Source organism: Rhipicephalus microplus, chromosome 7, assembly GCF_043290135.1.
Source record: "Rhipicephalus microplus isolate Deutch F79 chromosome 7, USDA_Rmic, whole genome shotgun sequence".
NCBI lineage: Eukaryota > Metazoa > Arthropoda > Arachnida > Ixodida > Ixodidae > Rhipicephalus > Rhipicephalus microplus.
Window position 1 is genome coordinate 12432812 of NC_134706.1, and position 15023 is coordinate 12447834.

Sequence of the window (15023 nt, forward strand, 5' to 3'; positions counted from 1 at the left end):
TTGGAATGGGACGCGTATTCGCACTGCTGGAGGCCACGTTATTACTCCATTGGGTCGCTGTACCGCAAGAGTGGAAATACGCGAGTCAACGTTTGTGGTAACCTGCCTCGTACTACGCGACTGTTCTCGTCAGCTCATCCTTGGAATGGACTTCCTTCGAGAGAATGGCGCGATCATAAATCTCCGCGAGCGAATGGTGACTTTCTCGACGCAACTTGCAACCGATCGAGGCGCTGATAGCTGTCGTAGACCTGCGCTGCGTGTTGCCGACGAAAGCGTGACGTTGCCTCCCCGAGCGACTGCTTTCGTAGAAGTCACCTGTGAAGACCTCCAAGACGGTGACGTGGTCGCCGAGAGCAACGTATCCCTTTTACTGCTTCAAGGTGTGTGTGCAGTGCGAAGCATTCTGCGTGTGCGTGACGGACGGTCGCAGATACTCGTCACAAATTTTAACTTCGAGCACCGACATCTTTTCCGCGGCACCACCGTGGCCTTCGGAGACCGTGTAGCGGATGTCACCGAGTGCTTCGCATCCGAGGAAATGGTTGATGGAGATAAGTTTCTGGACCACATCGACGTCAGTTCGAAGCTTTCGGACGAGAAGAAGGCCGCACTGCATACCCTGCTGAAGGAATTTAAATCTTGCTTCGCCTCTTCATCTAGAGTCGGTCAAACACCCCTCATAAAGCACCGAATTATTACCGACGATGATGTTCGCCCAATCCGCCAGCAACCTTACCGTGTTTCGGCTAAAGAACGCGAGACTATACAGACGCAGGTAAAGGAGATGCTTGACGACGGGGTGATACAACCGTCGAGCAGCCCGTGGTCCTCGCCAGTCGTTCTAGTAAAGAAGAAAGACGGAACGCTGCGATTCTGTGTTGATTACAGGAAACTCAATAGCGTCACCAAAAAAGACGTCTACCCGCTTCCACGGGTTGATGATTCTCTCGACAGGCTACGACACGCGAAGTATTTTTCATCGATAGATTTGAAGAGCGGCTCAATCCCAACCTCTTCGTCCTCTTCCACACGAAAACCACGCGAATTCATGCGGCACTATGAATAGCTTAGATATCTCTTGCTGCGTCATCCTTCAGAAGAACCGTTCGTACACGGGCAACTTAATGCCCTACCCGACCCGCAGGAGCCACAACGGAATCCCACTCTGTCTGGATACTACATACTTTTTCGTGACAACATGGGAGGCAATTTCTACCGACGGCAATTCATGTTACGTAAGCGCCACCAGGTTTGCCATCTCCCAGAACATACCGACGACATCACAACTCGGCAGTGCACCTGGTGAGATGAAATATCTTTATGTGTGCATTTGTTGTAACTAAAACAATTTGGATAGGGCCCCAGGAATTATTTTGCGGAGGGGGGAAGGGGAGTGCCTATGTTTAGAACGGCTGACTTTGGAAACTAATGGTCGATGTGGCGTGTAAACGCTTTAATATCCTGTGGAATGTTAAAACACGAAATCATTTCGGGGGTGTCAGAACCTCCTGAACTGCCCCCTATACAGCCATGAATTTGGATGCTTCAGAGACACCTCACATCTATCGATGTAAGAGCGTGCAGCATTGTACAGAACTCTTGAAGCTAAAGAGACGTTTGAATATCATTGCGCACAACCAACCATTCTTTGCTTAAACGGCCTATAGGGGCTGGATGGATGGATGGATTGATATGGCTGTACCCTTTAGATCGGGCGGCGGCTAACGCCACCTAGCCGTAATACTTAGTGAACCGAAAACTCGATTTATCTTTATTTTTTTCCTTCTCTTTAAAAAGCGAAGTTGAGGACCGGTACTTTGCAGTGAATGATTCAATTTTCACTCGTGCCTTGGCTTAAACCACCAATCGGATAACCTCCTTGTATTTGTTTCTACCCGCTTAAAGTCTATTTTGCCCTCCCTGTCCCTTAACCCCAGTGCTTTGAAAAACTCTGCGCCATCATTCTCAACTGTAGGCTGAAGCTTTTTACACATTATCAAGTGTTCGGCAGTGTCCTCCTCCTCTCCACACGCACAGCATACCTTGTCTACCCCTTTGTATTTGGCGGAAAGTCTTGCTTCGCAATACTCCCGTCTTGACCTCAAACAGTAGAACTACCGTGAGTGTTATCATATAGATCCTTTCCTTGGCAATTTCCTGCTTAAAAGTTCGATAGATCTCTAGTGCCGACTTCTTAATCATGCCGATTCTCCATATGTCGACCTCCGTTTACTTCACCTTCTTTTTAACCAATAGTTCTTTTTGGTTTGGCCCGTCAATTTACCCGGCAATTTTCTGGTTCCCTTCCTCCATTTTGTATCGACATTCCTCGTGCACAAGTAGTCTGGCGAGGATATTCCGTGGCGCCATCTGCCGGACTCCTGTGAAGTATTGTCACGGGGTCGCGAAGTCGAGGAACGGTGCAGACTGTAGGTCGAAGATGAAGCTGTTTTTTTCGGCCAAACTTGTGGCCCGGAAACTGATCGTCAGGTTACAGAAACACACGGGCACTGATAGCAGCGAACAGAGCGTCGGCCGGCGATTAACTGACCAGCGATTCTTCGCACAGGCTCTCAAGCGTTCGCGTCTTGCTGAAGCAATCTTAACAGCACGACGTGCAGACGGGTCCACTGTTAAAGGGAACACCTGCGTTAGCAGCATGTTTAGATTTCGCTATCCTACGGGGTCATAGCGGCTTAGATATGCATAAGGCTACTGGTGGTTTAAAGTTCCGACTTCTCTTGACAGACTACTGGCCTGCATGGAGGTAGTTTCTTAATTTACTTGCTTGTAGAGGGACAGAAATATTGATGGTGTGCATTCGAGCGTTCCCTTTAACAGTGTGCCATGCTGTACAATGATAGCGAACCTTCTCGAACAATGGTGCGCAGTTCATGCCGAGCATCCCTGACACAGGTTTTGTAGGCAAAAACCGATGATTGATTGATTGATTGATTTGTGGGGTTCAACGTCCCAAAACCCCCACATGATTATGAGAGACGCCGTAGTGGAGGGCTCCGGAAGTTTCGACCACCTGGGGTTCTTTAACGTGCACCCAAATCTGAGCAGACGGGCCTACAACATTTCCGCCTCCACCGGAAATGCAGCCGCCACAGCCGAGATTCGATCCCGCGACCTGCGGGTCGACCAGCACAAGTACCTTAGGCACTAGACCACCGTGCACCTCGTAAGCGAAAACCGAATCAAACAAAATTGAAAACAAGAAACGCGCGCGCTTCGAATGAAAGCACCATCGCGGAAATGAAACCACCTCGATTATGAGCATTACACAAAAACTATGTCGAATCACGTCTAGAATTTGACGTGTTAAAAGACGCAAACCATTCGATTTCATGGTCGCACACCCGATTTAAGACGTGGCAATCGAATCGCGAACCACTATTTGAGCGCTACAGGTGCCGCCCTCGTTTTCATTAACGATATGTATCCCTTCCCGTCAAGTGCAGCTACCGCAAAGAGTTTCGTTGATTGGGTACCAAACCGCAACTTAGATTCACGCGACCGATCGAAGCGCAACCGACGCCGATTAGGCCTAGCTTGCCGTTCGGTATGTTGTCGCGGTAAGCTTGTCCAAAACGTGGAGATTCGGCGTCAAAAAGATCGCACTAGCAGTGAACCAAGAACAGCGTGCATGGTGCGAAGTTCGCGTTCGTGGCCGGCAAGGACGACAACTCGCCAAGCTTACGTACGACGGCGCACTGGCAGTAAAAGTGAAAGCTCGCGTCATAAAACCATAAAAAGGTTTTCAATTTACGGCCAAGGAAGCAAACGCGATATTTGTTGCAAGCCCGATAACGACGACGTCTTTCCCGACAGGAAGCTGTTAAGCGCACGCAGTTGATAAGGAAGGGATCGCGCGTGCCACGTCGAGCGGCCGAAGCCACGCTAGCGACATAGTACGCTGTAGCCGCGTCGGCGCCGGTGCAAAGGCTTATCGGTGGTGGTGGTAGTGGTTCGAAGATGAGAAAAGGCGCCTAATTTCTGCAACCCGGTCGGGAGCACGGCGCAGTGCCTGCGGGGAAGGGAAAAGTGGAAAGAAGAGGAAAGATTAATTGAGCAGTGGAACGGTCGTCATCAACAGAAGCAGCAGTCCAGAAGCAAGGGTAGGGGTGGCAAGGGGCCCGTCCTCAGCGGTAGATCGGTCACCGAGGTAACCGTACTCTTCAAGCCCGTGCAGTGTCCCGGGGTCCTTCCCTTTTTCTTTTTTTTTCATTTTCTTCCCTCCGCCCTTCGTTCGTTCACTCCGTGTTCCCTCCTCCTCCGTAACGACCTTGTCGTTCGCTCCACAACGGCGCATCCAACGCACCTCCCTTCAGAAGCGCACTCGCCGGCAACCGCATCACAATAGGTCTTTCACCCAGGGGGGACTGCGCAATAAGCAGTGTGTGCGTATGCATGGGGGTTCTATGGGAGGGTTCATGAGAGTCTGAAAACGCTGCATAGTAACTTGTTATGCACTATAAGCGGTTAGGTGTTTGAAAAAGAGGCAGGCGAGATGGCGAAGTCAAGCCAGGGCCAGCCGGGTGTCCGCCAGCTCTGATGTGGCTCAGCTTCGAGGGACTTTGTGAAAATCGTTCTAATTGTATTTTTAGCGCCATTTTGAGACCTTAGGAGAAGATCGAGGATATGAATTCCTTTCAGAACACCTCGAACTTCAATTATTTTATAAATCAACAAGTTATGTAGATTAATTAAACCATAACAGTTTTTCTAAATTTGCAACAGCTTCTCCTTCAGGCATGCGTCCTGGGTATAAGCCCAAATTTATATCAAGAAATCACGCAGAGACAGTAAAAAGAAAGGTTGGAAAAAGGCAACAATCACCGACAATGTGCCCAATGAAAGAAAAAAAAAGAAGCCTCACTTTGCATTCGACCACTCATATGTTTTTAGAGCTCATGTATACTTGATACGAGGTTTTTCTTTGGATGCAAGTTCAGTTTAAAATACAAGTGAATCAATTTTCATCAGTCTCTCCAAAAAGCCTATGGTGTTGGGTCAACCAGTGCATGTACTTTGCAACGATGCATGAAACAAGTCTACGTAACAAGACCACAGAAAACATGTGCAGATTTTCCTTGAACGAAGAGGCAGAACCAACAGTGTCGACTATTTTGTTTATTTTTCTTAACTCCTTCAACCACAGTTCAGTGTGCTTTACGTTATCATTTCAGCGTTTATATCTGTTGAAGCACAAAGAACTCATGCACACGCGCAGTTGTACAAAAACATGCAAGAAGTGAACACTTCAATTTCAGCAGCACCCGTTCTTCGCTAGGACGATGCACTGCTCGACACGAGCGGAGTTTCTATTTCTTCCCTGAAACAAAGAGAAATAGAAAACCCGCATTAGAAAATGCTATGAAGTACACAAAGCAAGTGATAAGCTACATGAAGTGTTCCACGCCAAACCACATTTCGAAACGAGCCGTAGAAAACGACAAAAGTCGCAAAACACTACAACATGATCCATTGACGTTTCGACTCTATTTTCCGCAAATCTCTCAACACATATCACTGAGCCATTAAGGGTGAAATGTAACAGGGTATTGTATTTACAATCTAGAGTACGCTAATAAATACTTCTCTTGCTCTCTTTACAAAAATACGTTAAAAGCATTAAAAGACCCCTGACAGCGATAGTATTGTTTGAGACTTTTTACAGTAAGTTGTAGCTTTGCATCTGGTAATGATGAAATTGAATCGTCAATGCACTAACACATTGCATAATTAATGCAAGCATTGTTAATTCAGAATGACTTTGCATCAGCTCAAAAAGCCCACCTAAATGCTGTAAGAAACTAGCACCCCACATCGGGACAGGGCCTGATACGAAATGCGCTCAAGCTTCGACGACGCTGATCTAATAGTTGTTTTCAAACGTGGGCCCGTGGGTGGTGCAGAATGAAACGAGGGTCCTTTGAGCGTGTCTCCCTCAGAAAAAAAAAGCATTCCTGGCTTGCAGGGAGCCAGTTGGCATATTTTGCGCGCCCCGCAAATGTTTTCCGACATCGACAGTACTTGCTTGACCTCTGTAACGTCACACAGGTACCTCTGTCTACATCAAACCACAAAAAATGCTGACTGGACCCAAATACTAGAGTGAGCACTCACTTTTACTTTCAAACCAAATTAACGTATTTCGTAGGCAACGCTCGTCCCTAATAATCGGCCAGCATGCACAACCCTCAAACAACATGGGCATCTCAAGTTTTCAAATTTGGTGTCAGGGGTCCTTTAACGGCTAAAAAAAGCAGGACGTAAACCCTTCGAGGTTTCCTGTACACATTTGTGTGAGCAACTTGCTTTTGTCACATATGACAACTAGTGGAATGAGGAAGGGCAAGATACGGCGATGTTCGGAAGAAACTGAACCTGCTGATGTGGCACTTTCTGTGGGCCATGTATGAACTATGTTTGTTTATTCAAAATGAATGGAACCAAAAATAAAACTACTATGCATAACATTTTTAGCCGAATATTTGATCTTATACATGAAAAAAGAAAACATCATGATGATGTTCCAAAAGATATTTAAGTTTAAATGAGGATTAATTACTATACCACACAAGGAGCAACATACCACATTATTTTTATTGCAATAGAATACCGAGTGCCGGGAAATAACGCTATGCAAATTTAGCGCACTTATACAGGGTACTTTATAGGTTGTGCCTGACAGTGCTCATGGACAACTTACCTAACTGAAATGAGATTGAATGAAGGCAGTGTAACTGCTGTAACCGCCAACAACAGTCAGCAGTTTTCCAATGCTGGCCATCATTTTGCCAACATTACCAAATGATAGCCGATTCCGGGAGTATGTATTAAGGTTGTTGGATTTGGTACCAAGTCATCGCCCAAAATCGCCAGACGACATACAACATTACACTGTCTGTGAAGGAGACCAAAAAAGGCAGTATGCTGTATTTTCAAGCAATCCTCGACTCTCAGCTGTTCCTTTACTCTGTGAAGTTTTGAGCTCACTTTCGAGCCGGTTTGTGACACCACCTAACAGTGGTGTAGGTAATGTCACAAATCAGTGGGAGTTTGTCACAGTCGTGAAGTTCAGAGGTTAACGAGAACTAAGTTCAGGGACGCCATACCAAGTGGTGGACTGTTCATGTGTCATGAAATACAAAGCTAGTTGGAGAAACACCATGCAGTCGTAGGTGATTGGCATGACCATTCACAGCACAAAAAATCCTTAAACGGAGGCGGTCACTGCCTCCACCGACACCCCTTGTTGAAGAATTTTTCCTATGTTCTAGGGTCATACTCTCCTTAACCTCTGTTTCATTTGCAAGACCAAGGCCGCGTCATCGTCGTGACAGCCAGTGGTAGTAGAGTTGCAAAGCCCAAACCTGGTTATTAGCCAGCAAACTAGTAGTGGGCAGTGTCCCCAACCAGACGTAGTTAGTGATTGTAACCTGGTTGTGAGTTGGTAAGTGCCATGCAAACCAGTGGCGGCTCATTAGTGTCACCAGCCATTCATAGTGCCACACTAACCGATCACACTAGATTGATGTCATGCTTTCGGTGCAAGTTGGTTGATGTCACGAAGCCCAAAGCCGGTGATGGTCATACAAACCAGCAGCAGTTGGTTTTATCAAGTGGGAAGCCAGTTGAAGTCACAACTATCGGAAAATGTAACAATTGTGCCTCATATTTCTATTATTGGAACACCTGTTCCAAAAGGCACTGAGGAAACCTAGTGCATGTACAAAGACTTTTCCAGTAACTGTTTGGGCATCACTCTCACACACAGTCAATGGGACAACTGCTGCTGTTACTGCCACTAATACGTTAGTGAAGCTATTGCCATCCTTTGCACAATGCCCTCTAATGTACCACAAGCAAGGAGTCTCTTACGGACCCATGATAAACCACTTGGGCCTGTTTCCACTTTTCGTTGCCGACTTCTGTGCCTTAGGTGGCGACTTCGGCGGAGACTTCGGCGGAGTTTTTGCACACGGCCTTGTGGGCGACACTGGTGGTGTCTTGGGACTGGACGAACGGTTGTGTGGCGACCGCGGCCGTGGCACCGCGGCAGTAGTCTGGCTATGCACGTCTACTTTGTGACCTGACCTGTGAGGGCAGTTGTTAGGCAGGTCACTACTTTTACATTCCCGTCAAGAGCTTTTAAATTAAGATGTTATGAGCTGGAGACTGGTCGACGCTACGAAGTGCCCTACAAACAGAAGGAGAAGGCTTGGCATGTCTTCATTGGGAAGAGATGGTTCTTGTAGGATGACTCATCCCAGGTTAGGTTGATGTATATCAATCTAGCCCGGGATGCGTCAAACTACTAGAACTAGAAGATGTGCGTCCTGCTGCTTCAATGTACAACGTGCAGCTGTAGCTTACGCCAGCAAGCAACACTTGCAATTCAACTGAATTACGCTAGAAACAATGTTTGTGCTCAGGCATGTTCTTTCAAACCGAGAAGCTCAAATATTGCATGTAAAGCAAAATAAAAGAATGTAACCAGGCTGATGCGTCACAGTAGAAGTACCTTCTCTTTCGCTTCTCGCCTAAAAATGAAAGGAAAACACGTTGTGTAGAGCAAAGAAGAAAGAAGTGCCGCTCCTTTTCAATGCTTTAGCCTTCTATCGTATCCCTCGAGTGTGCTGCAATTCACCTGAGCCACCTTTATTGTGGTGCACCATTCGAAAAAACAGCGGACCATTTCGAGTAAACGGCAAGCCCAGAGTGTAAGAGCATAGAAAAACTCTAGGTTAGCTGACACAGTCTAGAACTGCACATAACATTCCAATGCTAGGGTCGATTGCATTTATGCCACTGCTGTATTGACAGATCAACATAATCGTAGGGGCTTTACGACCTAAAAACACAGTAAGATTATGAAGGACGCCATAGTGGAGGGCTCCAGAAATTTCTACGATCTGGTGTTCTTTACCGCGCACCAAAATACCCCGGCCTCTAGCATTTTCAAATAGATTGAAACGCGACCGCCGTGTCAAGGATTTCATCCCGAGACTCTCGTGTCAGCAGTCAAGGCACCACCATCACAAGACCATGGTGGCGGGTGCGTCGACAGCTTGCAGTAGCGAATGACCAGCTTCGTTTGTAGAGGCTTGCTCGTGGCTGTCCCCTTCAGCCAACTACACAGTCTTCAAAGTTCAACGCAAGCTGCGATATGGAGGTCACATTCATGTCAAAGGTGCTTGTGAATGACATCCACTTCCTTCAACCTTGAGATGCGCATGGAAACACTCGAGAAGATGAACTCTTGCTAACTGCTAAAAGTCCTACGCATACATCTTCATCATCCACCATGCATGCAGCCAGTGAAATCAAGCAGCACTAGCGCACATCTGCAAACCTGCAAACTCCTAAAATACGTGAACAGCACACAAACATGACAAGATCCATGCATCTTGTCCTCGTTTTTTAACTGTGCCCTAAACACACACGCACACCTTTTGTGAAGTACATACAAGCCCTATTAACAATATTTTCCCTTCAGATGCTCCATGCAAGCGGAAGCAAACTAACCGATTGATTGATATGTGGGGTTTATTGCCCCGAAAACACCATATGATTATGAGACGCGCCGTATTGGAGGGCTCCAGGTGGAAGCAAACTAGGAACAGTCGAGGCTGTGTACACAGGTGAATAAACTTTCTCTCTTGAAAAACAGTTTCTCGCATTGCCATCAGATGTACGATTACAATTTTTTTCTTTGCATGCATTTTGCCTCCTCGCATCCTCAAACAACTGCATCAATTGCAGTAAACGGGAAACACAAACAATAGCACGTAAACTACACACAACTCTAGTACTTATACAATAGAACGAGCGCAAATTCTTATAAACAGCATAAAAAAATATGGGAGATCTGGCGGGTACAACTATGCTCTCTGCGTGCTCAAACTAAAAAAAAAAAAAAAAAAAGCCACACCTCAGCCGCGTAGCTGCCGCTGTGGCCCCGCCTGGTGTCGAGACCATGCTCAGAACATCCTCACGGAGAAGCGGTACCCCTGGCTTCATCGCACCGCCAAAGTGGACCACCGAGGCAGGAACCAAGTTAGCCTGGATAGACACGTATGAAAGTAACGAACAACTTGAGTTTGAAAGTCTCCGAATTGTTGCCATGTGCCCATATTTCTTTATTTCTATACGATCGGGTTTTAACCATGAGCGCCGCTCACTGTAGACTACACAGCAATGTTTCACAAGCTCCACAATTGCTTCAGATTGTTCCGTCATGATTACACGTAGGACACAACTAGTCGAGTATATTCGGGAGCTTATTAAGCGAGGACCAGAGATGAAACGGAAAGGTTTGATCAGTGATAAATAAAAGACTAAGAATTCCAGAAGCGATGAGATTGGGGTTGTACAAGAGCGTTTCTAACGTTTGACATTTTTTTCATTCTACGATATTGACCACAATGTCATTAACATACATTTCAAAAACCCATCTCTTAAGAAGTCAGTGCACGGACAACTAAATAGCAATATTTAAAACATATCACCTCTATTAGCGTTTGCCTTTGATCCAGGACTTGTTTCGGAGGAGACGTATCTGCACAGGTGAAAAGAATTCGTTGTAAGTTGGTTCGCCCGTACTTGCTCATGTACGAGAGCGTCAATGTGTTTTGCCAGTTAGCCGGTACCAATGCAAGTATGGAAATTTCATTGCAAGAATATAGTGAATGAACTCCAGCGGCCTCAAATGTACCATATTTACTTAATTACCCATCGATTGAAAACCCGTGCCGCCTTCCACCCGAGGAAATACCTCATCACTGCAGCACGCATACATATTTTTAAGACAATACACAAATGCAACACCCTTCATATCCAACTTGCTAGCTTTTCGCAATGAGAGAGCGTAACAGATATTTATTTTCATTAAAAATAAAAAAACATAGCACATCATATCCAGATCAATCCAAACTGAGAATGTCTTAGACAATGACAGCACGCTCATTTCAGTAACCCTACTTCTCATAAAGGTCAAGTCTTAATTATTGCACAAATCTTGCGATTCAAGGCTAGCACAACATATTTAGCAATCTGTCCCCGATAAGCATCGTTCGAATTCAATGCAGTTAAAATGTCACAGTACGTAAACTAAAATTTGCACTGACAAATTTGTTGCCTATGAAGAAGCTCGAAATTCCGAGCCCCTTAAGAGGTCGAATGAGTAAAGCATGCACAGCGATGCTGGTTTTGAAGAGTGCACTCAAACCTCGATATTACGCACTCGGGTATAACGAAATAACGGTTATAATGAAGCAAATAAAATCTCTTACAATGAATATAGTGTTAGGAATATAGCTTCATAATGAATTTTTGGTTATAATAAACTTATTTTCGTCTAATATGCAATTTTGTTATAGCGACGTTTGAGTGCATTGGAAGGGAAAAGAAAGTGCTCACAAAGACTGAAGTCCATAGTGTTGTCCCTGAGAAAGCCCCGCACGAACTGTACCATGTCGGCCACTGAAATCGAAAAAAGAAAATTGAAAATCTTCCCGAGAATATTGTGGAGCATGGTAACAAGGAACATATAGAATTAGACTGCAAACAAAAAAAATTACCATGGAGGGCGAATTCTCTCTAAGGGGGAGACCCTGTTTCAGAACCACGTCCAGTTTTTCAGTAGATTCATGGAACTTTCGCAGCTTGTGTATTCTTACGTGCAGATTTCGAACGTGAAGTTATTGTTCTAATACAACATTTAGTTTTCCAGATACTATTCCTAAACTGCGAGAATTATAAAGCAAATCTGCATGTCACAATAAGATGCAATGAGCAACGTATGCAGCTAATAATGGGCCGCAAGTTCAATTGGCCTTGAAGGGGCCCTGCAACACTTTCTCAAGTAGTCATTGAATGTCTTCATTAACGGAGTTTGCTTCCTCGAAAGCTTCTAGATTCCTTCGAATTCGAGCAGAGTTACAGGAACTAGTTGCAGACTTTAAGCACGTTCTATCTCTTTTCATATCAGAAAGGGCTCTGTAAGATATGCAGGTGGAGGAATCGCAAGAGGGCAAGAAGATGCCATCATCTTGAGCATTTTCTCTCCCTTTTTTTTTCATCATCATCATCTATTTTTTTAAAGGCCCCTGTTGAAGTATTACATAATGGAGGGGGGGGGGATAACATAAAAAGATAGACATGCAACTTTTCACGTCACAAATTTGGAACACACTTCAAGAAATGGAATACTTGCTCAAATGCAAAAATAGGTTAACAGTCTTGCGTTTTTCTTCGAAAGGACGGCTAACTTTCAACATGAACGTGAGCTTACACCGGCACGTGGCACCATCTCGTGGCGGCTGCTGTTACTGTGCAACTCACGATGCTCAAATCAGCCAATAGCCTTGGAGTGTGGGTTTATGACACGGTCATTTGGATCAATGGCAACATCTGTCGATATAGCAGGGAACGATATTCAGCATACTTTGATAACGAATTGAGAATTCCAGGTCGCATGCTTCGCTATAACGTTTGGCTCATGTGTTCTCGGGCACCTCGACTACCGAGGGCAGAGTTTTCCGACCACGCTGAAAAAGTGTTGCAGGGACTGTAATGCAGCCATAACAAGGTCACTGAAAATTTTGCAGCTTTCAGCAAAACATGAAAGTACAGGGTTTATTGCACCAGTACATATCCAAGAAATACACAGTAGAAGAATATTTAAGTTCAAAATAAACCCTAGATGCCGCCGACCATAAGCCCCACCCACCGCCAGCGACCGCCACTTTACCACTGATGTATGACATCACGTGCTGCACCGAACGGAGTCGTCACCTTCTACCAAACCTTCAGCTGCTGCAAGTCCTTCGGTTTCAATGCCAAGCTGAAGAAAGCTGAAATAACTCGAATGCAAGCACAGCCGACCAGGGAACAATATCGGTCACCAAATGCAGACGCTTGCATAGCAAACAGCTTGTTGCGTCGCAGCTCACGAGTGCACCAGTGCTGCACAGGTTTCAAACCGCTCACGTGGAATCTATAAAAATATTGAATTATAAATTAAGTGCTCAATCAACTGCCCTAATACTTCATCAGCTTATTTATAAATGTGGAAAGGTTAAACCAGATAACACAATTTGATCGAAAATTTGGTGTCAAGGCCTCTTTGAAGGGCCAGTCAAAAGGCTCCGAAATTTTTTTACACCCCATTCCCCCCCCCCCTTCCCCCACCTCCAAAGAAACTCAGCAATTCGTTGAGTAGACCGTGGCAATCACATTTTACGAATACTATTACAGCACTGAGCAGAGCCTACATTTCGAAAAACGATTCCCGTGCTCCCTTTGAATGCCTGACCGATCCCCGTTTCACGCCCAGTGACGCAAAGTCGCGACCGGTGACTTGACTTAGCACGCAGCTCGTCTATTGGTCTAAACCTGTCCCGACGACGGGCTACGCCTTCCCCTCCATGTGAGGGAGAAGGGTGGAGAGGCCATGCGAAAATTTGAAACCAGCTGAAACTAATGTTGAATTCCAATGGCAGAGTCGGAGCAAGTTTTTCTGCTCCTTTAAGAGCAAGTGTGTTCCAATGACAGAGTGAGAGCGAGAGTCAAAAGTTCCAATGAGAGAGCCGGAGGGGATTCAGAGCGGGAGTCCCTCTGTGGAGCAGGAAAAACTGCTCCGCCGAAATCGGTGGAGTGGACCGGAACTCAGCGTGACGCATTTCCTTTAACACATTTGCCTGCTTGGGGGCGCGGCTGGTGCGGCGAGAGTTGTGTTGATAATGGCGGACGGCTCGGCTACCTCGGCAAAGCGTGCGGCAATGCTTCTGCTACTCGATAGCGACAGCAGACGTCGTGGACAATAGCTGTTGCACGCTTGGCGTGATATCCATTCCACACAGGTGAATAGCGCTGAACAAGCAAACGAACGATGCGGCGATGCTGGTAAACCACGTGGGAAACAGACAGCGGAAAAGACAGTGCAAGGTATCCTGGGTAACGCGGCAGCTTCCGCCTTGCTCCAGCAGGGCGGGTTGTGTTCCGATGGCGGATTTGGAGGATTTGCTCTACGCCAGAGTCGAGTGCTCGCTCGCGAAGTTGGTCGGCTGCACCGACTCCGCCATATTCAACATAATGTTCTAACCCCTGTAACTTCCTTAATATAGCACGTATTTTCGAAATTCTTGCAGCAGCATGTTCACAAAGATTAAGGGCACATTTTTCGCATATAATTTTTCTTTAACTCGGTTTGTTTACTGGCCCCCTTAAGGTGAGAGAGAATGCTCACCTCGTTCCTCTGACAGGAATGTTCCTTGAAGCACGTACCGGTCCGGAAAGTAGATCCTGATCAGAACAACGGGATAGTGTCTCGCGAGGCGCTCGTGCCGCTGCTCGCGCAGCTGCTGCGTCTCCAGGGGACGGTTCTCCAATGCGTCCCTGTTGGACGAGAAAGAGAACTTGCACAGCTGTCCACTTTTTCTTTGCCAAATCTTTCAAGAAAGCTTTCTTATCAATTGGTACACCAACATGAAAGCAGCGCAACACTAAGTGTTATTACTTGCCAGCTATGAAAAGAGCAATCGTAGCAGTGGTGGTGGTGGTAGTAATAGCGGCGGTTGTAGTCGTAGTAGTAGCAGCAGTAGGAAAGAGTATTACCAAGAATAGTCTAGTACAGTAATAATAGAAGCAGCAGTAACGTTAGCAGTAGTGGTGGTAGTGGTATTACCAGTATTTAGTCTTATGAATGACTACATGAGGAACGAAATGAAATGACATAGGCATCACACTTCACATCTGAGCATCATTATAACGATGTGATGATCGTAACGAAAATGCTGGAACATGAATAACTTATGGAACACCACTCCAATGCAGTACCGCCATTGGCGTACCTCTGCCTCTTGTAGTCGGCCAGGAGGTACTTGGCATCCTCTATGGTGACTTCATAAAAGCTGTCCCCAAACTCATCTGCAAGTCATAGGAGAAGGTACCTTCCATTACTTGATATAGTATACTTAGACAAAAAAGAGCTCTGAATCCATCTT

The 15023-nt window shown here is 45.9% G+C and overlaps 1 protein-coding gene across 1 annotated transcript in view; it reads right to left on the minus strand.

The window, feature by feature from the left end:
* Positions 1-5127: 5127 nt before the first annotated feature.
* The window catches only part of LOC119179400 (tether containing UBX domain for GLUT4), a 43737-nt gene continuing 33841 nt past the window's right edge, over positions 5128-15023 (minus strand). The window contains exons 9-15 of the mRNA XM_075868670.1: positions 14871-14946; positions 14267-14415; positions 11437-11499; positions 10527-10576; positions 9950-10080; positions 7901-8112; positions 5128-5344 (exon numbers count right to left, since the gene is read on the minus strand). Of these exons, the coding sequence (XP_075724785.1) occupies positions 5334-5344; positions 7901-8112; positions 9950-10080; positions 10527-10576; positions 11437-11499; positions 14267-14415; positions 14871-14946 (692 nt within the window). The 3' untranslated portion in view covers positions 5128-5333. The remainder of the gene's footprint in view (positions 5345-7900; positions 8113-9949; positions 10081-10526; positions 10577-11436; positions 11500-14266; positions 14416-14870; positions 14947-15023) is intronic.